This window comes from Aspergillus chevalieri, chromosome 1 (genome assembly GCF_016861735.1).
Source record: "Aspergillus chevalieri M1 DNA, chromosome 1, nearly complete sequence".
Taxonomy (NCBI): Eukaryota; Fungi; Ascomycota; class Eurotiomycetes; order Eurotiales; family Aspergillaceae; genus Aspergillus; species Aspergillus chevalieri.
In genome coordinates this window covers 2,210,548-2,235,126 of record NC_057362.1, presented here as the reverse complement: position 1 = coordinate 2,235,126, position 24,579 = coordinate 2,210,548, and the positions used below count along the sequence as shown (strand labels likewise).

Sequence of the window (24,579 nt, the reverse complement as noted above, 5' to 3'; positions counted from 1 at the left end):
ATGATCGTCCATCGGCATGTTCCAGCCCGATCTGATTGGTTCCGTCGGGGCGGCCGATCGCAACCCGGGCGGAGAGATTTTGGGAGGATTTTTTGTTTCGTTTGCTCGTTTTAGCATCGAACTATTCCTTTTTGGGCTTAATTACCTTCATTTTCTTGACAACTACACTAATTTCTCTCCTTTTGGGACGTGCAGTCATGATTCCATCGTTTGTACCGTTGCAGACACTCGTGGCACCATCTCGATTTCAGTTCTGCAGAATTCACTACTACCCTCCCCACAACTTCTATCCTGCAGACGTTGCACTGAGCATTCTCCTGGTTCCAGTGCAATGGAACATACCACGAGGCTTCCAACAACCCGAAATCTGGTTTGGTTTTATTTGGTCAATGTCTCGCTCAGTTTGTCCACTGATTGTTTCATGAAGTCAACACAGGCCATCGACCCAAGTGTCCTGTCGTAGTATCCGGCAGTACCATCCTACCACCCATCCATTCACACTGCCAGTGTTTGATTCGTGTCGGGTGCCGGCTGCCCTGTCTTCTCCTTTTCTTGTCTGGTTGTCTTGTACGTCAATCGACAATGACTTCAATGACTTTACGTCTTATCTGCAGAGTCCCTTTTACTTGTCTGAGGAACTTGTCAGTCAACCTCGATCGGAAACTAGCATGACACAGTCTCATTCGGGCTGTTCAGAATGATGGTTTGCTTTCTCTCAGGTGTCAGTTTTCATCCGGCTGCTATGAGACATAATGTGTTATTATCTCTGTTATTCTGTGCTAATTTGCCCCTCCCGATAGATTGCTCCACCCCATCGTCTCATGATTATGTCGGACTTAGTCCCAAGCCCAGCACGGGTATTTTCGAAGAACTGATATCTTGACAGCGATCTTCGTCTAGTCTTTCAGCTTCAACTGGTGTTTAGGTCACGCCAATATGTTGTAATCAACATCTAGCACCGCTCGACAAAGACTGAGCTCTAGGCAGTCCTATTAACGCATCGTGGTTCAATCTGAAGTCACTAGTTTCGATCTTGCACCGTACTGGTCAAGCAACTCTTTGACATTAAGCCACAATACCCCAGGGATGTATCACCTCGTGAACCAAGCTGCGATTAGTCTCTCAAAGAGCCCGTCCTTACCCTTTCAAGCATATTGTCTTCTTTCATCAACTCCTCATTATATCATCTTTCATGTACCCGAAAGACTGGTACGGATCACATCCCGCCCTGTTGTGAGACTCGACAACAGTCTCGCAGCGCGCACAAGACAAAGACACTCGTAGATTGGAGGTAGACATCCACGGTTCAAGCAAAGTTGAACCTCGTGTCACATATGACTGCAATAACACCAATTTGTATGGTCACACAGAGGTGAATAGTTTAACCTTGCTCAAACGTCCGTATTTGCCATGCTCTTTTCAGTATGCATGCATACATATCAATCGCAGAGACGGTAACGCCATGACCCCAACTGCAAATCCAAATGCAAAGACCAGAATCATAACACTCTCCACCATGTGCTCTTTCTTTGTCCTCTCACTAGAGGTACTGCTTTGGGAACCCCCGTTCTCAGAGAACAAAGAAGTCACATAGAGCCATGTGACAAAGGACGGACGAGCTTGCGCCCATGATTTTGTGGCTCGACTCAGACTCGGCTATTCTGCTGTTGTTATTGTAGGCGCTTTGACTGATTTTCACTGCCTAATATGCTGGTCTGTAACTGGAGATTGATTTTGGTAGCTGCGTGATACGTACACTACTAGTGCTCTTTGACATCTCCGCAATGTTATCGGCCATCCATGGCATCCTTGTAGGTCACTATTGATGCTCATGCATCAGCGGGTCATATCGTGACCGTTATAGTGCAGCATTTGAGTTGGTGCTGGCGCTGATGAACGGATCTATCGAATGAGGCACTTGGTGGCCCAGACCCGGGAGCTTACCAACGTTGGGATTATAGTACTCTGCACTCCGTATAGTGGCTCGTATTGGAGTATGGCACTCCGCCTGTTATTAATTTTTCCTTGTCAGCAAGTAGGCCTCGATAATTCTCACTCCATCATCCGTAGTTCTCTTCTGCTCTGGTTTCTGCTCCATCCTCTCGTAGCAGACTGTCTTAGTTTTCCGCATACAGTAAATCCAGATATTACATTTTCCGTAGTATAATTATTTATTAAAGCTGATCAGCTCGATATATATTTCTGTATGTGTTGGTCAACCTGGTAGATGTTCAGTACTAACCGGCTGATTTCTTGATACCTGGGGTTTGATCGCTCCACATTTGACGACTTTTATTGAAAGCAGAATACCAGGTGCAATAGCTTATCGTAGTAGTCCGATACTACGAAAACCGACTAACTGAACTTGGCTGTCTGCGACGGTGTACTCTGTAGTATGGAGTTGATGCCGCGGAGTCCTCATCCGGATAAGGCGTTCCAAAGTTCACCATACCACTCACTGGTGCTAGACAGCATATCTGTCACCGTCATTCGGATAGTACTCCTACTTCATTATTTCGTTTAAATTCTGATTTCTATTCATTTCTTCTTGCCCTCGTGCCTGGCTACTTTTGTACTTGTAGGGGTGCTTACATAAGAAGCCCTACCTCCCGGCACTAGCGCCCAAAACCGCCTAGTGCAGTCTGAGTCAGCCGCCCACACAGCGGAAATCTCGCTACACCAACAAGCCCCAAAAATCCCACCCGCGCGAGACAAGAACTCCGACGACTTGAAGAAAACATCTCCGACCTGTCGACAAAACCGTAACCCGCGCCTCTGTCTTGACCGCGCAGCTCCCGTCAAGTCAAGATGAAGCTCAACGTCTCCTACCCGGCCAATGGGTCGCAGAAGATCATCGAGGTCGATGACGAGCGCAAGCTCCGTCCCTTCATGGAGAAGCGCATGGGAACCGAAGTTAGTGCCAGCCCTCTGTCGTTTTGATTTGTGGGAAGAGATACAAAAGGGGATACAGGAAGAGGAGGAAAGGGAGAGAATTCGACACGACCGGATGGAGCATTTGCAACGTATACGGTTTGATGAATGGAAGGCTGATTGGGATTTCTTCGATGTCTTTAGATTCCCGGCGACTCTCTCGGTGACGAATTCAAGGGTTACGTCTTCAAGATCACCGGTGGTAACGACAAGCAAGGTACGACTATTCATGCGATCTAGCAAGAAAAAGGGTGTGTTGGGGAATGGTTGGCTAACGGTGATTCGTCTTTAGGTTTCCCCATGAAGCAGGGTGGTATGTAGCGACCGACAAACCAAACGGAAATCGTCTCATCGAACGGAAACTCATCGACTCTACAGTTCTCCTTCCCACTCGTACCCGCCTGCTCCTTAGCGATGGCCACAGGTAAATTCGACTCCGAACCCAACACAACACGGCAAAAAGATTTTGGAAGGAATACAAAGAAGGAGAAATGCGACAGAGGCTGATTATTGCTCGTCAATAGCTGCTACCGCCCCCGCCGCACTGGTGAGCGCAAGCGCAAGTCCGTCCGTGGTGCCATCACCAACTTCGACCTTGCCGTCCTGGCCCTCTCCATCGTCAAGCAGGGTGAGGGTGAGCTTCCCGGTCTGACCGACTCCGTCGTCCCCAAGCGTCTCGGTCCCAAGCGTGCCACCAAGATCCGCCGCTTCTTCGGCCTCGACAAGAAGGACGACGTCCGCAAGTTCGTCATCCGCCGTACCGTCACCAAGGAGGGCAAACCCGAATACACCAAGGCCCCCAAGATCCAGCGTCTGGTCACTCCCCAGCGTCTCCAGCACAAGCGCCACCGCATGGCCCTTAAGCGCCGTCGCGCGGAGGCTTCTCGCGAGGCTGCGTAAGTCCCCGGTTCACCCTTACGAATATCTGCGCGTTACGGGAATCACTAATAAGTATACAGTAACGAGTACTCCAAGCTCCTCGCTGGCCGTGTCCACGAGGAGAAGGCCAAGCGTGACGAGATCCGCAAGCGCCGGGCGTCTTCGATGAGGAAGTAAATGCGTTGTTTTTCTCCAGGGGTTTAATATGGTCGGTCGGGTTACGTCTCTTGTCTCTTATCATGGCTTAAGGAAACCGAATGAATAAATAAAAAAGTTTTCTTCAGCAACTTGAAAGGGGATACCAAAAAAAGGCTGCGAAGGGGGCGGGTTCCTTTGACAATCAATCAAACTCAAGTTCTTTCATGAAGAAAGAGAAAGAAAGATATCATCTATTTTTTCATTTTATTTGATGGAGCTCTGGGGGAGGCGTGTATCTGCAGGGACCAACATGAAGTGCAGACAAAATAAAGATATCAAAATTTGGAGTGCAATGGGATGTTTCTTTTTCTTATTCCTTTTCTATATTTCGGCTTGTCTATTTTCTTTTGTGTTCCAACTGCCAATCTATTTCCCTTTTTTTCTTGAACTATCTCCGTACAAAATGGTTCTAGACATTATTAATTTCTATCCTATCTGTGGGCAACCCCACACAGTCTTTTGCCACTAACCACCCTTCAAAATTTATCAATTGCTCAGCTAAAGTGTTGTGTCTGGGGTAAAGACATCACTCAATAATGAAACACCAGCCATTTTGCTTATATGTACAAATGCAAACCATGAAAAGGGCATGCAGCCTTGATTTCTTTTCCCATTTTTGTTTTCGTTCCCTTTTTTGAAACCTCGTTCATCATGATATCCAATTGAGGTTTAAAGACACTCCCGAGACCAATGATTGCCATAACAGCTAGAAAATGAGAATGATCAAGCCATGCAAATATCGAAAAAAAAAAAAAAAAGGCAGAAACAAGTAAACAAGGCGTCTTTCCTTAGCAGTACTAGACAGCTCCATATATTCGCGAATAAAAAGAAATGACCACATTAATTCGTACTCTTTTCGCCCTTAAGAGTGTATACCTAAGAAACCGCGTGCGAAAACAAGAAGCTAACCGACTCTCCGTTGTGTGTCCGGCGGCAAGCTTCGGCGAGCGTAGGGCTAATATCGATCGTTGCGATCTTGTCGCAGACCTCTTTCTTCTCCTCGTGGGGAACGGTGTTCGTAACGACGATACGGCTGAGGCAGCTGTTGTTGATGTTGTCGATGGCGTTACCGGAGAGGATACCGTGGACAACAATGGCGTTGACTTCCTTAGCACCGTGCTGCATGACGGTGTCGGCGGCCTTGACGAGGGTTCCACAAGTGTCTGCCATATCGTCGACGATGATGGCAACCTTGTCCTTGACGTTTCCAACAAGTACCATTCGGGAAACTTCGTTGGGACGAGGGCGTTCCTTGTGGATCAGGGCAAATTGCGAATCCAACCGGTCGGCGATAGCGGTGGCACTGTAGGAAGAGAAACGTCAGTTTAGTCAAACGCAAAGCACCAAATACACCAAACGAGCACTTACCGCTTAGCACCACCAGCGTCAGGACTCACAATGACACAGTTTTCCACATCCAGGTTCTCCCGGATCCACTTCAGCATGCTAGGCTCGGCATAAAGGTTGTCGACCGGCACATTGAAGAAACCCTGAATCTGACTAGCGTGAAGGTCCATAGTGATGACATGGTTGCAGCCAGCGGTCTGGAGCATGTTGGCCATCAACTTGGCGGTAATCGGAGCACGACTCTTGTCCTTCTTATCCTGGCGCGCGTAGGGGAAGTTGGGGATAACAGCCGTGATGCGCCGGGCAGAGGCCGTCTTGCAAGCGTTGATCATGATAAGGAGCTCCATGAGCCCATCGTTGATGTCGTTGGGTTTTGTGGACTGCAAAATGAAAACTGAGTAACAGCAAGAGGCCGCACGTTAGCGCAAAAGCGCACTGCGAACAATAGGGATAAGGCTGACAGTACCATCCTCATCCCGTACACTTTCACCGATCGTGACACTCGTTTCTTGGTTGGAGTACTGGAGGACCATGATCTTGGTCAACTCAATGCCGAGCCTGTAGTCCAAGAGATAGCCGTTAGTCCGACGATCGCACGAGCGAGAATAGACGTCCAGAATAACCATACCTGTCGGCAACGAGCTTGGCAAGCTCTGGATGACTGTTACCAGTCAGGAGTTTGATCGAGTTGGCTGACATGATGTGTATGTTGTTGGATGTGGAGGAAGAAGTGAAAAATTTCGGAGATGGAAGCGGAGTTCGACCACGAGAAATTAGTCGGATCCGGGGTTACGCCAAGAGCAAGCAATGACAGAAGGCCAGGCTTTTCGAAGTAAACAGGCGATGGTTAATCAGAGACCGCAGGTGTAGTTCAAGTGGGAGTTCCCCATGGACGGCGAAGGTGAAAGTCCAGCCCGAATGAGGCCCAGAAAAAAAAAAGAGCCCCTCGTGCAGCATCGGTCATGTGACAAGGCCCACCTGCCATTTGCGTCGTCACATGATTACATTCAGATAATATAAGAGGATATCAAAGTAAAAAGTCGGTTCATTAAGACATCAACTAGATACAGAAAGAGAAAAGAAAATAGAAGCCCTATATCACGTCCACCAGATTGCACCAGTTGACCTGCACTTCAACCGGTGGCTGAAAGACGATGAGCCCTATCTTCAATTCCACACCATTTTTCCTCCCCCATTAAACACGCAAAATCGTACATACAAACTAGTTCTGTAAATGTGAAACGCCACCATATGCTGGAGCATGGAACAAAGACGGTAAAGCACACAAAACACGTAAGCCAGAAATCCATCCTTCGCTTTTCGTCTATGCAAACCCAAAGTATTCGCTGCCAGCCGTCATTGCTGTATACAGGCGCTGCCTGAGTGTTTCGTAGCTTTCGTATTCTGGGAGATCAAGCTCTGTATTATCCTGTTAGTAGCTGACTGTTAAATTGAGAATCAGTTCGAGAAAACTTACGGTTGAAGCATGTATGCGAGCTAGGCAGGCGCTCCTTGTCACCGTAGTCGCGATGGATGTTGAACCTGTTGATTCCGTTCATACCCTCGAGTTCCTTGAAGCCGTTGAGTGGCACTTTACTGGTTCCAGTGACAAACTGGAGCAGTTTGGCACGCTCTTCCTTGTCGAAGGAACGCACTGCACGCCAGAACCATTGGATCTGGGCCGAGGACGCTGAATAGTTATGGTACTCGGTGTTGGCCTTCCAGTCGTCCACATCAATCTCGGGCAAACCGGAAATCAACAGTTCGAGCTCCTGCTCAGTGAAGATGGAAATAAGATCTGGTGGGATGATTTCATGGAAGCCTGGATGATCATTAGCATTTGTATTAGTTTCGTATAAAAGAAAATAAACATACCCTTGAGGAAATTATCGAGTTGCTCATTGACGGATCTGAGCAGGCGGTAATCAACCACACGCTGCACGTATTCTTCCTTGTTCTCTTGGGTAACAGGGATGTTGCGACCGTTCTCGATCAGGTCGATCACTTGCTTCTCTCCAAAGTCATCCGTCTCCACGGAGAAGGTCTCCGTGATAATGTCGGTGATATCGTTCTCGAGCATCCAGAGGAGAGATTTGTAGTAATCGAGGTCAAGTGTCTCCATGTCCTTGATAGACACGCTTCTTCCGAGAATGCACTTGTACACCGCTCGGCTGAAGTGGCAGTCGAGAACGCGACCCTCATAGAGAGCTTTACCGATGATCCGCCCGATGAATTTGAAAAACATCAAGTGTTCCGAGTTGACTCCACTCAGGCGATTAGGATGGAAGGTTGTGCTGTCGGCAGCGACTGGGATAAACAACGCGTAGTTGGGGTTGAACATGCCGCGCGCAAGAACTTGAAACCATTCTCTCGTTACACCACCTGCGTCGACACCCTCTTCGCCAATGAAGCGCACGTTCAATTTGCCATACTTCAACTCATCTGCCGTCTTGAAATACAGAGACTTGAAGGAGTCCAAGAACACCTGATCTCTGCGCACAGAGAGTTGAAGGGGTGGATGAGGTTGACGGGGCTCCGCGCCACGGGAATGGACTCGCCGGGTGAAGTAATTGCGCTTGTTGTCGAACTCGAGGACCTTGGGGTTCTTGACGAGCAAAGAGAAGGAGCCGCTCATGAGCTTGGGGTTCTGGCGAACCAGTTCGTTGAGGATCTTGCGATGTTCCTCAGTAAACTTGAAGAACAGATTCTCTATACCCATGTTGGCATCGATAGACGTGTTAGACACAGACAATTCCCGGCTGTTCCGAGAAGTCTCCTTCAGAGTCGTGTTCTTGCAAACAACCATCAGGGCTTCGATCAATGGGAGAAGAATAGTAGCCACGTTCAGCATATTCTCCTTCATCCGAATAGCGGTCAAACATTCGCTCAGCTTAGTCCAGAGGGGCCCAAATGTAGAGGTCTCGTACAAGCTCTGGAGAACATCTTCCTTAGCAGCAGATTCGGGCTCGTTTTGCTTGGTCTTGTCGATACGGTTAGGGTCAAATAGGTAGTCAAGCGCCGTTAGAGCACGCAACAGCTTCGCCTGATCGGAGCTAGCTGGAGAGAATTTCGCTAGTGCCAATCCTTGCATGTCGGTACCAGTCCGAGCCTGGTGGATATGAGGCAACAACTCATCCAAGTCGGTCAAGATCGTGGTGCTCAGCCTTCTAGACTGGCTGAGAAGTTCGTTTCCAATCACATCACGCGCTCCGGGAATGGCTGACAGATTATTGATGGTTGAGAGCGTGTCCCTGAACGTCTTCCCGTTGCATTCACGAGCAGCAAGGATATGGACGACTAGTTGTAAGTTGTAATCAGGGATGACAGGAGGTTCGATGGTTTTCCGCTTGTGCTTCTCGTCTCCCGAAGGTTCCTTGGCCTTGTCCGGCTTGTTGGCCTCTGCGGATGTGTCGTCTTCGGCCTGCGCAGACTCTGCACCTTGCGGTTCGGTGGTCTCCACGGTTGGGAGAGGAGCATCTGTCATGGTCGCATCGGCACCAGAGCCAGGAAATTCAGTTGTTTCGGAAGGCTGCGCCTGTTCTTGTTCTGCCAGGCGCTGCTCTTCTTGAGGTTGCTCAGGCTGCTTGCCCTTCTCTTTCTCCTTCTCCTCTTCTTGCTTCTCCTTCTCGCGCCGAAGAAGCAAGTTGAGAGGATGTGTGATGCTGCTAAGAAGACTTGAAAGCTGTTCCATGCAGTTTGGACTGTCCATAATCAACTGCCGGTCAAGAAGAGAAAGCAGAGCATTCAGAGCGAACTTGTTCGCACGGTTTTCCTTGCCCTTGCCCTTTCGAAGAGCCTTCAGTTTCAACGTAGAGGGATCATGCTCGGTGAGGAAGAACCATGCGATATGGGGGTTGTACTGCGACAGGAAAGAAAGAGCCGACAGACATTGTTGCACCACCATAATCGGAGTTACCTCACTGCTCACGCTCGAAGATGTCTGGAAGAACAGGTTTCGCTTGATAGATTGAGGTGTCTTCTGCACTGCAGGAGCCTTGGCACGAAGTGACAGCTGCGCGAAGCTACGTTCAATGGCCGAGACATCCACGCTACCGTCTTGCAGCACGGATAAGAGGAGACTGATGACCTCCATCCGGTTCTGGCGATTCTGGCAGACGTTGTGGAGAATGTCGTTCAGTTGATGGCGCGCGTTGCCTTGCAAAGGCATGAACATTAATCGGAGGAGGGTTGCAACACCGGCCTTGTCGAGCATTTGCACGATCTGTCGCCGCTGCGGCTTCTTCTGCTCCTCTGGTTCCTCATTTGGCTCATCCCTGTGTCGATCAAGTCGGGGAATATCGCCAAATTGAGCCAACCGTCTCCCTGGAAGAGTACGCGCTTCGGAGACATATTCTGGACCCAGAGTCGCCAGGACTTCTTCTGGTTGGTCGGCAAGGATGGACTGTCGCAAGATGGGGTCCAAAGTAGCCAGGAACCCAGCGGGAGTCTCGAGTTCTTCGGTATGAGACGGACCACCGGCACCGGCACCAGCACCGGCACCAGCTGCGGCCTGTCTACGTGCATTATCACGTTCCCGACGACGGCGGTCTGCGGCTTCTTGTTGCAGCAGTTCCTCGCGAATATCATCAGGCAATGCCTCCAAAAATTCAGGGTTGATCTCACTCGGTTCTTCGCCCGCTGCGGCAGCCTGCGAGCGCTGCTCGGCGACCTGCTGCATGATAACCTCTTCCCTCAAGTCTTCGGGTAGAGCCTCAAGGTACTCCGGGTCGATCTCCATCCCCGTAATGTCAAGCTCGCGGCCTCTGATTGTCGTCGTAACCCGTTGAACGGGCTCAGCCGGACCAGACTCAGGGGCAGCAGCAGCTTCTGCAGCGGATTCAGTTTGTTGAACATCATCCATCGGCTCTGCAGCCTCTCCAGCGGCCTGTCGTTCGGCTTCCTGCTGCTCCCTTTCCTGCTGCCGTTTGGCATTCTCTTCTTCCTCTTGTCGCTTTCGCTCTTTCTCTTCCTCTTCCCTGGCAATACGCTCTTGATGCTCTTTTTCTGCCCTCTCTTCCTCGCGTCGCTTGCGCTCTTCCTCCAGTTGCTTGAGTCGCTTCTTCTCTTCTTCAATGGCAGGAGGAACGAGAATCTTGAGAAGAGAGTTGATAACGCGTTGTGTTTTCTCCACATAGGTGTTGCTGAACAGGATGCCGGCTTCCTCTTGCCAGCGGTTCCTAGTGGTATCCAGAGCGAAGCTGACTGCTTGAGATGGATCGTCCCTTGGACGAGTCGGAGGTGCTTGTGGTCTACCTAAACCGAAGATGTCCTGAACTTGATTTGGCAGAATAGCCCGTTGATCAACATGAAGTTGGATACCCTCGGGGCGAGTGATGACACCAAAGCCCGGTGCACCTTGTCCACCAATGGCCTGTAGAATGGCATTCATGAAGCTGACAGGGCTATCCATCTGGAGCATGCGTCCCGCAGGAGGTTGTTCAATGCCATGCACCCAGTCGGAGAAAGCCTCAGCACCCGCATTGGCTGGGGCGGCCTGTTCAGCCCCACGATCGCTGCGAACAAGCAAAGGGTTGGTTCCATCATTATTGGTGCTTGTGGGTGCTTGAGCTCGGTGGAGTCGATAAGGCTGAATGGGAACAAGTCCACCGTTACGACCGGGCATAAATCCGGTAACAGCAGCCCACGTTGGTTGACCGCCACCAAACCGGGGAGGTTGTCCACCACGTGGCAATGGAAGGTCATCACCATCTATGTCCCAAGTGTCAAGCATATCGTCATCTGTCGGGGCACCGGTTAGCGATCCAGTATATTCCAAACGAGACAAGACAGATTTTCCTACCTTCGTCGACGCCCTGGTATGACCCTTGGTCGTCATCGGCATCGTCGCCAAGATCCTCCTCAAATTCATCAATTCCTTCATCATCTTGATTCATGTCAGCGCTCCAAATTCCATACATTGCCCTTCCAAGAGATCAGAAAAGGCAATTAGGATAAGTATACTTACCTTCGTCCTCCTGCATATCATCAACAATATCATCATGCATCTCCCCCATAAGACCATCATCTTGGAGGTCATCCATTCCTCCGGCAGCCTCATTCAGGACACGGAACAAATCATCAAATCGCTGACCATCACCGTGAGGGTCCGTCTGTCGAATGTCGGCCAATTGATCTTCGAACTGATCCATCATCTCGGCCTCTTCGTCATTTTCGGAAATTTCTTCGCTTTCCCATTCGTCGTCATCATCTTCGCCTTCTTCCAGACTTTCGTTATCATGATCGCCGGTGATTTCGCCTGCAAAAATTTCGTCATCATCCATGTCAGAAGCGTCCTCATCATCTTCCTCATCGTCTTCATCATCTTCATCATCAAGGACAACTTCGATGTCCATACCGGTGTCACCAGGAAGGCCTTCAATGGGCCCGACGCCCTCTTCATCATCCTCGTCGCTAACCACTTCACCGTCGTCTTCGGGCATGTCTTCGTCGTAGTCCATTTCTTCGTCATATTCGTCATCATACATCTCGTCATCGTCTTCCTCGCCAGACTCCTCGGAGCTTGTTTCTTCCTCATGACGAGGCTCGAGCATGCCTAAGGTGGAGTGGCGGAAAAGATCAGGGGTCTCTTCACGTTCGTCGTCGATGTCCGAAACCGATGTTGCGGAGGAAATCTCGTCTTCCTCAGTCTCCCCGAGGGTAGAAATATCTGAGGTCTCACTCAAAATAACAGCAGTCTGCGTGAGTTTGTTGAGAGGCCGCAAGATGTATTTGATAACGCGCTTGGAAGCAGGGAAGTTGAGGTCAACGTCTGCGATTGAAGCAGTGAGGGCGTTGATAAAATTCTTCTCAAACATGGTCTTCGCAAGGTGTCTTGTCGAAGCTGGGTACGCCGAATCCCCCGAAACAAATGTATACCCGCTGAGCATCTTGTCAAACAGGTCAGCAAGTGACATCAGTTTCGAGTACTTGGAATCCAAAGGCTCGTTCGACGCATTAGCGTCTTTGTAGGAACGCAAAGCATGCTCAAGGGTGAATCTGCGGACAAAAGCAAGTTCCGGTTCATCTTCTTCGTTGAGCTTTTGCTCACTGCGCCGTTTTGGAGTTCCACCAAATTCGCCGGTCTTGGTGCACAATGCAACAAGCACGCGCGATGTCCATGAAGACGTGTTGTTTCGCTTCTTGAAAGTCACAGATTCGTCGTGCTCCATGGTACCGATCGGAATGAGAGCGTTCAGGAGGTAGTTGAGGACACCCGAGCGAGGCTTTGACGGTGTCGTGGCAAGAGGATCTGCCTTGCGAGAGAAGTTGATGAATTCAACCTTCGTTCGGTTGTACGACGAAAGCAGTTCCGTCAGACACTGGAGAAGGAAGCACCTGTAAATGTAGATCGGATGCTCATCCGCTTTGAACGCCGGCTTCTCTGGCTTCTTGGAATCGCGGTTCGCCTGAGCGTCAGCCCCTGAGGCGGGAGTGGATTGTTCATCTGTTGCCATTTCGACTTCAGTCTGAGATGCAGACTGGTCTTGTCCAGGCTGCTGTGAAGTCTCAGCCGGTTGCTCTTTGTCGTCAACATCTTTGTAGGACAAGAGCTCCGAGAGTAAGTAGTGAATGACTCCGTCCGGGTTCTCGACGACTGGTGGCTTCAGCTCAGCACCCTTACCCTTGTCCTTGTCCTTGTCCTTGTCCTCAGACGCCAGCTCATCCACAGAAGGCTTCTGATTGTCCCCTTCTTGGCTAGACGAGGACTTTGAGGATGGATCGGATTTCAAGGCGAGTGTCTGGGGGCGCTGATGCGAATCGTATCGCATCAGCTTCAGCTTCTCGTTGGTCACTTCCACGAAAATTTCTGGTGATCTGAGCACGAGGTGGTACATTTGGCGAACGTAACTAGTCGTATCGATATGACGAGACGATTTGGCTTCAAAATTAGCCACAATCTCGCTCCTCATGATTTGCCGGATGGTGTCCTCGTCTTCGATGATGTGCCTCAAGATCAACATGAATGCACTTTGAAGCTTCGCGTTCGTAGCACTAGAGAGCTGCTTGACCATGACAAATAGACGCTGTAAGTTTTGCTTCTCTCCTAAACTAGTAGCGATACTGCGGTGCCGCGTGAGAATCACAAGAATTCGGCACACCGAAAGCGCCAATGCGTCATCCTTCCCTACTCTCGGCAGAATTTCAATAATCGCCTCAAAAAGCCGCGTCTTTTGGTCTTGCGAGACGAGAGGCTCTTGCAGTTGTGCTGGCTCATTACCCTCCGGGTTCGGGTCATCCAGACTGGGGGGTGTCCAACGAATTTGCTGAGGCTGCGCGTCGTCAGATAGTAATCTTTCAAGGATGAGCAACACATGTCCAATCCAAGGGAAAGACTCGTTCGGTTCTGGCTTTGGAGTCTTGACAAACGAAAGGAAAGTCTCAAAGTAATCCTTCAATTCTTCCAGCGTAGCGTTGTACATGTCTTTGTCTTGAAGGACCAAGGCCAGGATGTGAGCGTAGGCGGCGATTTTCTTCCCAGCAGTCTGGAAGTTCTCCATCTGCAGAGAAACTAGGGACTGGACAAGAATTTCACCAACTTCCCTACGGAAGCCCTCTGGATCACGGTGCTTCCTTGTGGCCGAGGAGATCAAATCCGATAACTCAAACGACACATCGTGATGCTCGTTAAGAACATCCAAGCAACGCTCGATCATGTTGGAGCGAACCTTTTCACGTTCCGCATCCAAATCCTCGATGGTGGACACTTCGCATCGTCGAGCAGGCTGTTCGGTGGGTTGCTGCGACTCCTGGCTTGCGGGTCGATTAGTGGGCTCAGAGGATGGCGGGGCACCGGAAGAATTGGAGTTTCTTGGGTTGCTGCTCGAAGGACCCTCCCGGTCATTATCGCCGGGTCGCTCATGGTTCAGGATATCATTAAGGGCCCGCGCAAGGACCTCGGGGCCATTGCCGGTGCCGGTCTCTGCACTTCTTCCTCGGGGCTGGCCGCCTCGATCGGAAGCTTGTGAAAGGAGCATGGCGAGTGCAGAAGACTCCAGAGGGCCACTATTGAAGAATGGGGAGTCCATCGTGTCTTCGGGAGCCTCCCCGCCAGACGTTGCCCCAGATCTCATAGATTCAATGTCATTGGAAGATGGAGGGAGTCTTGGGGGGGCCCGCAACCAGTTCTGCGCCTTGCAGTATTCTTCAGCGGCACCGGAAACGTTATTGCAACGGTATACAGCCTCCTTAGCGAGCTCCTTGTCAAAACCTTTCTCTTGCAAAGAAACAACACGGTCCTTATTGGCAACGAATTTTCTCCTAGTCACCTCCATGACTGCAGGGGGATTTTCGGAGCGCCGAGCAGCCCCAACCTCATATTCACCATCAAGGCAAGACCGCAAGATATCAACCATGCACTTTATGATTGAACTTGATGACTGGGTTGCGAAGTCGGAGTTCCAATGTTCCCGAACCATAGGCAAGATTTCCATCCGCAGGTCCACCAGGAACTGTCCGGGTTGGAAGTAATCAGATCGTTCACGCTCCCGGTCACTGCTGGAAGTTATGGCCTGCGTCTGGCTGGATTCGATGATGTTCTTTCCAGAAGCGAGCCCAGAGAAGAAATTGAAGATGATCCGGATACCTCCGTACGCAGATGTAAGTCGGGCCGAGACATCCTTTTCAGACTCAGACACGGATTCGGGCGGCGTCAGAGCTTTAACCTCCTGGATAAAAACATCACAGACATGCTTGATGGCTTCCAAACCACCAATCCTCTTGAACGCAAACAGAACGAGGGTGAGATACTGCGCTTGAGGGCGTTCGGCGGATGCTATGAGTTGTCAGTTTCGGGTTCAAATTTTACAATGCATGGGCAGAAAAATAATCCTGGAAATATAACCTACCTTCAAAAAGCAGATGTGAAAAGGATGAGAGTATGACAATCAGGTAAGCGAACCGATGCTTCGGGTTATCGCTCGAGTTCGGAGGACTGAACTGTAATTGATTGAGAACAGCCGTTGCGATAGATTCAGCAACCATGTTCGCATTCTGTCTCGGATAGGACTCTGCCTTTCTCTTTCCGATAAGTCCCAGGCCAAGGTTGTGGTAAAAGCCCGTTATGGAAGTGGGCAGCGAACTAAGAAGATAACGCAATGCCCGCACATTTTTGAATGCGACACCTTCGGGAGCTTTTGAGGAGCTGTCCTTGGGATCCCGATTGGCAGGAGTCTGAGCAGTGTCACTACCTTCTATTTGAGACTCAGTTGTAGACTGGGATAAGCTTTCTCCTGTGTTGGAGGGCTCAGCAGTATCCTGCGACGTTTCCATGGCATTACCGGCGGCTTGGACTTTCGTCGCTTGATCCCAGGTGTCTGGAATATTCTTTTCAAGTAAGATTTCTTCCCAGACACACGCCGCATGCAGTTTTCCTAGGGCCGTCACGAGCGAGGTATATCGATCAGCCAGGTTTACTTGGAGAAAAGCGGAAGTATGATGCCGAGTCTGATACAGCGGCATGGAGTAAACTTCGCGGAGTAAATCGGTCAAAATCAAGGCCGCGCCCATATTTTTGGCGAAGTACGTGCCGTTCTCTTTGGAGAAACTCAGCACATCTTTTCCTTTTTCTTCGGACACTTGTTCTTGTGGCGGCTTTATTAGGGACGTGAAGAAACCAGCGTCCTTGGGTTCGGAGCAGAAGCCAGAGAGATTATCCACCACAGACTGCGCCCGATTTACGAGAGACGGAAGGACAAGATGCGGTTTGGTTTCCACAAGCATGTGTACCAGCACGGTTAATTCTTGATTGGCGTCCGTGTTGTGGAAATCAAAGGGCAGACTCTGCAAAGTCGCGAAATCCAAGATGAATTCGACAGCTCCGGATTCGATGAAGTACGCGCAGTTGCTTTGGTTCTCGAAGAATGCTCCGAGGAATCGGAGTACAGGATAAATGTAATCCGTCGCAGTAAGTCCATTGTCGTCTTGATCTTTGGGTTCCAGGGATTCGTTCAAGGACGGCACGATATGGTTTAGGTCACCCATTGTGAGGTGGCCACCGTTGGGAAGCGTCGTAGCGTTGAGCTCCGGAACTCCAAGGTTCTGAACAGCATCTGTGGAAGATCCGTCGAGAGGCAGTCCAACTTCCCTGAACAAGACAAATAGGTCGCCCGAAATCGATGCTCTGCCCTGCAAGTCTTCGGTCCACAGCTTTGTTCCCATCCCATGCGACCACGCCTTACTTTTACACAAAAGAGCAACACGAGCAACCATCACAATGACTGCGGTCATAATGGATGACTTTATTGCAGGATGATGCCGAACTAATTCATCGAAAGTTGTGCCCAGTGAACGAACGAGATGCGAGTCGTCTTTCAGGCTCCTCACGTGCTCGGGATTCTCGAAAATCTCGAAGAAACTTTCCAATGCATGGGACGATTGGAAAAGCTGTAAACCAGACGAGTTCAAGCAAATGGCACCAAAAGCCGTGGGTATACATGATAAAGCCTCTGGGGCAGTCAAGATTCCAGGTGCAAGCTGCATCCCCTTAGGTCGAACAAGAGGATATTCACGAGACCTTTCACGCACGCCTGTCGACTGGGTAGGTACGACAGCCGCAGGCTCAGATGGAGCTTCGCCCTGAGCTGCGGCGCCCTCGGCTCCAGTCTCTTCAGGTTCAGCAGTCAGTTTCTCTTGGACCTTAAGTTCAGATTGCATGACGGCCTGTAAGAGAGCCTTGCTCAAGCCCGCTTCAGCGATGACCCCATAGCTAGTAGGTTCGTTGTGGATGAAGCTGCTGAGGATGTTGACCGCGTTGCTCCAAACGTGGGAACCATATACCCGAGCATTCTCGAAAACCAACTTTAGGGACGTCAGCAGCTGTGGAGAATCGATCAGGTTTCGAAGAACACGGTCAAAACCACCATGGGCATGTTGCATGATGTGATTGACGAATCGGAACATCCATCTAAGGGTCTGTTGCTGGAAATACGGGATCTGGTAATCCATCGATGGAGTTTTGTGACGAGAAGGAATACCCAAGCCCTTTGAGACGTTCTCAAAGGCCGTTTTTGTTTCGTATTCGATCAGATCAGAAATGGCATCAAAACCTTTGGCGGCCGTAAGAGTTCCAAGAGCATCCCGAACTGCATGGACGAAAGTATCAAGGAACTCGATGGTACGCGAGTATACGCGGCGAGCCTTCTCAGTTCGAAGGTTCAAAACATCGACAAACAGTCGGATGATACCGGCAGAGACGAGAGTTTCCGGGGTTCTAGAGCTTGAGCCAGGAAGCGTCCGCAAGAGGGCAAGCAGGGCATCGCGCCACTCGTCTTGACTAGCAACATCCTCAGATCCATCCTCTGTGCCGAGTTCATTAACTGCTTTGCGGGCCAAGAACATGAGAATTCCGTGATTTACGTTGACGCTCAAGGCTGCGCAAACGTCCATAGCGCGCGCTTTGTGTTTTGCAATCGCATCGAGTGCCAAAACTGCCAAAGCCTGTACATGCCTCGAAACGGGAAGATCGCCACTTGCACCCAGATGAACCAATTCAGCAAGCTGATATGCAAGCTGAAGACGTTTGGGTTGCTCCATGTCGAAGAGGAGGACCTTTTGTTGGAAGATAGCCTCAGGATAGACATAGGCTAAGTTGGTGATAGCAAGGATCCTGATTGCAAGAATTTGCTCACGTCCAGCATGAGACGCTGCCAGACTTTGGGCAATGCGAACTTTGTGAAGCAATTCGTATTTGGAATCAGCCGGCACCTCGTCCAAATGCGACGCAAGGATATCCTCAATTTTCAAGGAAGAGGTCTTTGAGTATGGAATATCAAGGACCTTCCCGCCTCGGATCGGCTCCTCCTGCTTCCCAGAGGGGCTGTTGGCGGTGGAACCAGGCGAGTCCTCCACAACGGTCGAGCGGCTCAAACGAGGGGTAGGATGGGTGTGACTCCTACGCAGCGGCGTTGGTGTGGTCGGGGCTTGCTGTCCATGTCCGCCGTCGCCCGTGGGTTTCGTTTGCTCCGAGGAGCCTGGGGGGTAATAAAGCACACGAGCGTGACCCCATTCATCCCAGCCATCGTTCTCTCGTACGAGCGAGATAATATCGTTGGCATTATGTTTTGTTTGGATGCCTTTCTCCTTGCTCTTGGCTAACACAGCAGGGGACGCAGAGCTAGGCTTGCCGGAGGTAAATGGGCGGGGGAATGGTACGGCAATTTTCAGCAACTTTTCCAGGTCGATGTTATAATGAGCGGCCAGCAAACTCTGCTGAATATGCGAGCCACCCTTTTGGCGAGAATAATATCTCTGCGCCAAGCAGAGACCCAACCGCAGTGTAGTATGCAGGAGAGAAAGTGATGTGGTATTAAGGAGATCACCTAGACGTTCGCTGCTGTTGTACAGACTGCGGTTGCCACATTTCTCCAGCAAAAGCTTTGAGAAATTCAAGAGTATTTCCACAAGCTCCCTGTCTCCTTCAGGGCCATATCCCAGAGCATTCAGCTTGGTATCGATGTCTTCACCGCTCGCTTTGGTTTCACCTTCCGAGCACGAATCCACCAAAACGTGTATACCGAAAGGCTTTGTCTGTGGACCATTGTTCAAAGCATATTTCTCGATAACCGTCGCTAGAATCTCATCGATGCGATTCACGACATTGATCCAGTGATAGAAGTCACCACGAGGGAAAGGCCATATCCGAGGAAACGATTTCAGGTGGGAAGGAAGCTCGGGGATTGGAATCGTCGTCGCACGGGCTATGAATTCCGACAAATACGGTGACTGTAACAGAAGAAGAGAAAATTTTAGCCCACTGTACTCAGAAGCCAAAAGAATGCCCAACATGCGGGGTGAGGGTAAACTTACGATCGTAGCCTCGTGCTTCTGGCTGGCCACCTTTCTAATTTTCCCCATAATGGCGATCGAATCAACAGGCAACCATGAGGATGTCTAAAAGTCTCCAGGAGGGTACCTCCTAGAAGAGGAGAGAGGAGGGGGGTCGTGAGACCGGGTTCGTGGAGCAAGCCGCGATCACTTATGACGTTTTTTGGTCCCTCCACAAGAAAATTTTGAGAAAAGCTTTCCGTTATGTTCAGTGACAATTTCGGGCGTTGAATTTCCGAGGAAACCTCTTCTCGATCCAGAAGCTTCTCGATGGATGAAGATCACCGAGGTGAGGGCGATGAGAGAATGGAGCCACTAAGCAAAAGACCAGGGAAAACGGTGCAGGTCGTTCAACCCTGAAGCTGTGGCGGCTCAATAAGTCGAGGGTATGTAAGCGACGATGACGCGGAGTATCGGGATCTGTCGATAGAAGATGATAAAAAAGGTGAGATGGAAGAGGAAGAGGGAAAAGAAAAAAGGTGTGTCAGGATTCGAAGGTTCGTGAAATCCCACCACTTGCAGGTTGGCTAGTCTAGCGGGCGGAGGAGAAGCTCGCAGTGACGCTCCCGCTGTTAGTCACGCCCGGAGCGGCTCTTTTTCCCCGCCGAGCAACAAAACACAGCGCAACTAGGAACTTTTACCTTAGGTAAACAGTCACTACGAGGTACAGACAGCACGAGCTGAATGGCCATTGGGGCTATGGATACAAGGAGCTATCCAATTGCAACATTTATTCATCGGTCAGGCAGCGAGACACAGTGGCCCAAACTAATGCATGTACAAGGTCGGCCGGCAGGATACGAGTAATAATGTCGATAGTATTCATTGCGTCACGAAGCATTAGGGTGAATGACAGTGTGGTATTCACAAGCATCTATGGGGGATATAACATTCAGAGTATCTGTGCACAGCAGCTATATGCGAACAACGCCTGTTCCATTCCCATTCACAAGTCCCTCTTTAGAGCTGGCAGATCACCGTCCCACTGAATTTTCATCGTGGTTGGAAAAGGAGAGAATCCACTGTGGTCAGCCGTCATATACTTCGCGATACCACCAGGTCCATCAAGCTTGTGCAGGCGACCCTGGCCTCCGGTGGCACGACGAAGATTGTCCAACCGTCCGATGACCTTGAGCATGGTCGTGAGAGCGGTCTTAGTGAGTCCAAGACCCAAGCACTGATGAGGCCCGAACCCGAAGTGAGCGTATGCGTCCATGTCACGGTCAAGTCTGACCTTCTCGGGCTCCTCGAAGGCAACGGGGTCCTTGCTCGCAGATACCTATAAAGCGGGGGCTTGTATTAGCATTCCTGCGTACTAGTGACACAGACGTCGATTCACATACCAGGTTGCACACTATTTGCTCTCCCTCCTTGAGAGAAACCTTTTCGCCACCATCCTCGATGACCGTCTCTTTGGCAACCTCTCGAGGCAATGCGACAGACGACTGCAGTCGAGCACCCTCCATAAAACTACAAATGATCAGTATAGTCAAAAGGACACGAATCTTAGAAGTACTCACTATCGCAGTAGTCTCTCATCGGCCTCAGGGGTATCCTCCTTTGCCAGCCGGTTGATCTCAGGCAGATGGACCGAGCCCTCCTCGGAGAGATAGTAGTCAAGCGACTGCGACAATAACTGTCCCTGGTTCGCCACCATCCCACCAGCTGTGGGAAGAATGTGAGTCCACACAATCTCAGGAGGAGGCAGCTTGCTATCGAGCAAACGCTTGATCATATGGGTACCGTATTCACTGAGCACGTCGTGTCGATGTAGATGATCCACTATGCTTGCAATAATACCAGTATTGGCAACTGCCTCAACATTGGCCATCGCCAGTTTTCCTAGTTGCTGCGTCACCATCCGAGCACCGTTGTTAAGCTCAAACGACTTCGCAACATCTGCGTCGTAGAAGATGGAGGCGAAGACCAATGCCATGATCTGGTACAGTTCAGACTCCGCAAAGACACCCCTTGGATTCGAATCAGTCTTTAATGGTAGTGAGAAAACTTTTGCGCAGAAGTGCACCTGTGCAAGGTTGGCGACATCTCGAACGATATCGACCTGATTAACGCCGGCAATCTGGTATGAGTATTTCTGCAGAAGCTCCAGAGTAATCTCTTCGTAGAACTTCTTGACTTCGCTCTCCCACTGTTCACGGTACAGAGCGCCTCCCATCATCTTGCGCGAGGCAGCATTGGGCTGCTTGTCACCAGACAGCATGAAATCCTTCCCGTACGGGTGGTCATGGTTCTCCATCAAGAATTTGATCTTCTTTCCCCATGTGACCTTGAACGCCTCCTGGTCAGACAGTATGGACGTGCAAGCAGCGTGGGAGTTGATAAATCGAGGCGTTGGCGTGTAGCTGGGTTTGTCCCAACTGTATTGCTTAGCATGTCCAAGCTTGCTTAGGATCTTCTGGTTCTCGGACGGAATGACAAGTGGGTAATGTGCGTAAATGGAATCGCCCTTGAAATGGTTCGGGAACGCCCGCAAAACAAGCTTGTGGAAAACCTGACCCTGGTCGATTGACGTATCGGTTTTGATTTCATTGTACGCCCAATTCGTGACATGTTTCGGTGTGAAATCAATCGTGTGGAAACGGTCACCACGAACTAAAGCAACAGCGTCGGAAAGAATGGCTCTGGAAATGGTAAAGTTGGTACAGAGACCACTACCCGGTGTCACTGCCTTTTTGGCTGTCTCGATATTGACACCTGGGTACATTTCCACAAGATCAGGGTGATCGTACAGTCTCCGGAGCTGCTCAGAAATGTATGGATCGGGGTTGATTTCTTCGAATGTTTTGTATGGAGCCAGGTTGAAGAATTGTCTAAACTCATTCAAGGTGGCCACATTCCAGGAACGGGCCTGCTTGATACCCAAGACCTCAATGCTCTTAAAGACCGTTGGAACATGGGATGCGCCAAATCTACCAGCGCAGTCTTCGACGCTCTCTTCAAAGATCTTCACTAGGCCGTCATCATCCAAGGTGCCGTCCTCTTTGCGCTGCACGTCAGCGAACGGACGCTTTTCGGGATCCTCCGGTAGGCTCGCTTCCCATTGACCAAGACCTCGCATAAACCTCTGGAGACTGATTTCCTTGTGGTCTTCATCTGGGAAAATCTGGTTGTACAGATCCTCTGTCCATTTCTGGTCTCGTTCAGAGATGCACGAGTGCCACCTGTACACAAGATTGAATTCAGCGGAAACTTGGTTTCCAGTTCCTTCAGCTGCTGCCTTGCTAAGCAATTCGTCTTTCATATCAGCGCGAGGGTCCAAGCTCCAAACACTGTTCGTTCGGTTGATGTTCAAGATGGTACGGACGTAGTCCTTGAGAATGATGTTGACGTAGAGACCGCAAGTCACCAGACGACCAGTCTGGAAGAGGTCATTATCGTACTTTTCATTCGTTTTAGCATTCGACTCGTCTGGCTTCGTAAATCGTCCACCTTCGTTGATCGTTGCCAATTGCTCAACAACATAATTGTGGAAGCGATTGAACATGATCAGCACTACACCCACACCTGGGGGAAAGCCCAAGACGCGTTTTGTGGAGAAACAGTCTGGCTTGAGCTTCCCATCTTTGAAAGTTCTGATAGCGTTCTGTTCTTCCTGGTTGTTGCCATACAGCGGTGACAGATCAAGGTATGACGATGTCAAGGTGATACTAGGGTCGTCGCGGTCCGTTTGAAACAGGTCTTCATTCACGTCAGCAATGCACATGATGCATTTCCATCTTTCAGGTAGCCTACCATGAATAATAATAGAGGCAATGTAAAACAGGACACTCGAAATTTTATTTGGATGTTCTTCAAAATCCTTCCGGGCCAGGAGACTATCGAAGAGGGTCTCTGGCTCCGGCAAGACGGCTGGCTGCAGAGTCTTCGGCCGTACAGATCTCGCATAATGGGCTCCAGCAGCACCAAGTTCAGGCCAACGCGGATTCTGTCGTACGGTTAGCAATGATTCCTCGCATGGGTTCGGGGAACGCCATACATTTCCAGAGCCGTCAGCTTTGCGGTACTGAGAATCACCGCCGATGAAGCTGCATGTAAAGTCAGAGCATGTAATTGACAATGTGATAATCATTGGATAGCATACGAAATCGGAGGATGTTCCAGGTCATTCCATAATTGGTTGAGGAAGGCATCTGTCAATTGTTTGCCATTCCGAGAGGTTGAAGGCAGCTCGGCAGCGATCTAACATAAGTTCAGAACGCAAAATCTCATAATTACTAGGGAAAGAGCAATGACTGACCTGAATCACGCGTTCCATTATGTATTCCCTGTCGTCCACGGGCTCGCCTGTCGCGCCAGCCTTGACGACATCCACTACGGTTTTGACATCGTCCAAGTCGAGATGAGGGAGATCTTTGGCAAATCCTGTTGTCTTGGACTCTTTAACATATGTCCCATCGCCCGTTTCAGTGGGCATCGATCGCAGGGATGCGGAAATGACTTGTTCAATCTGGGAGATCGATTTCTCAATCTTCGACTCCTCTGCGTCGGCCATTGTGGATACTAATGACAAGTGCGGGATGTTTACTGACTGACTATTAGTATATGCGACAGGAAGTGCCTCTAAGAAGCTGTGATGTGTGTTGATACTGTCACTATAGGGATAATCGAATCACTCTTACCAAATGGATATAACTCCGTAAACGTATGAACACAAGAGAAATATATAAATATACTTGACAGATGTAGATTCAGGTCGCAGCAATACAAGGGAAAAGGCAGAGATGATATACTTGTGAAGTAAGCACAATAAATCGAGTTGATTCGACTCATGGAGGTAAGGCCACGCTCTTATATCATAGACCAGGATAAGCCAACGAAGCTGCAGATAAACGGGTGCGGCTGAGCTGGGCGCTATCGAGGCAGCCGTATTGCCCATCAGCATCGGGCTTGTTCAATCATAAGCACCGTCTAGTTTTCAACATGGTGACTGCCCCACTACCTGCATATGTGTGGTGTGCGCATGACGGAGAATTCTGATTCGTCGATTTCTCCCCTACTTCCGAAATAAAAGGCTCTGGTAGAGCCTGCTTCGCCATAGTTTGGACGGATGCGCAGCCTTGTGATCCAATTGATCTCCGGTTTGTGGTATTTCGCAAACTATAGTTCCGTCTCCCCTGTTCCCGTATTCGTCAACGCCATCATACGGACCAGTCCGTCGGAGTAGGACTGAAAGAACAGGACGATCTGCAGCGAATGGTCCGCTGTGGCTCAGCAATCGTCCTACTGGATGCAGTAGTGGCAATAGTGCCAATTGTAATCATTGACGCACGATTCGACCACAAAACACAGGTATGGGGCAATGGTAGCCATTGGTAAAGCTGCTGTAGCAATGAATTGTGCCCGGTGCAGAGGGCCGTGCTTCCGTTTACCCATCAAGTCCCG

At 50.1% G+C, this 24,579-nt stretch overlaps 4 protein-coding genes across 4 annotated transcripts; 1 reads left to right on the top strand and 3 right to left on the bottom strand.

Annotated features, from left to right (window-relative positions):
- Positions 1–2,808: 2,808 nt before the first annotated feature.
- On the top strand, positions 2,809–3,987 carry RPS6 (40S ribosomal protein eS6; the record flags this gene model as incomplete). The annotated part of the gene is made up of 6 exons (XM_043283453.1): positions 2,809–2,913; positions 3,076–3,148; positions 3,224–3,244; positions 3,310–3,355; positions 3,456–3,827; positions 3,891–3,987. 6 exons carry the CDS (start codon positions 2,809–2,811, stop codon positions 3,985–3,987), a joined length of 714 nt encoding a protein of 237 aa, XP_043131934.1.
- Positions 3,988–4,884: 897 nt separating this feature from the next.
- On the bottom strand, positions 4,885–6,054 carry ACHE_10813S (ribose-phosphate diphosphokinase; the record flags this gene model as incomplete). Its single annotated transcript, XM_043283442.1, has 4 exons — positions 4,885–5,311; positions 5,377–5,749; positions 5,822–5,913; positions 5,984–6,054. 4 exons carry the CDS (start codon positions 6,052–6,054, stop codon positions 4,885–4,887), a joined length of 963 nt encoding a protein of 320 aa, XP_043131933.1.
- Positions 6,055–6,679: 625 nt separating this feature from the next.
- Positions 6,680–17,691, bottom strand: tom1 (E3 ubiquitin-protein ligase TOM1; the record flags this gene model as incomplete). The annotated part of the gene is made up of 7 exons (XM_043283431.1): positions 6,680–6,774; positions 6,833–7,177; positions 7,231–11,094; positions 11,156–11,239; positions 11,321–11,611; positions 11,711–15,127; positions 15,201–17,691. The coding sequence occupies 7 exons, from the start codon at positions 17,689–17,691 to the stop codon at positions 6,680–6,682; spliced, it is 10,587 nt and encodes a 3,528-aa protein (XP_043131932.1).
- Positions 17,692–20,122: 2,431 nt separating this feature from the next.
- ACHE_10811S (peroxidase/cytochrome P450 family protein) lies at positions 20,123–23,967 on the bottom strand (the record flags this gene model as incomplete). The annotated part of the gene is made up of 8 exons (XM_043283420.1): positions 20,123–20,455; positions 20,520–20,646; positions 20,697–22,875; positions 22,930–23,122; positions 23,174–23,222; positions 23,279–23,376; positions 23,435–23,721; positions 23,817–23,967. 8 exons carry the CDS (start codon positions 23,965–23,967, stop codon positions 20,123–20,125), a joined length of 3,417 nt encoding a protein of 1,138 aa, XP_043131931.1.
- Positions 23,968–24,579: the final 612 nt, after the last annotated feature.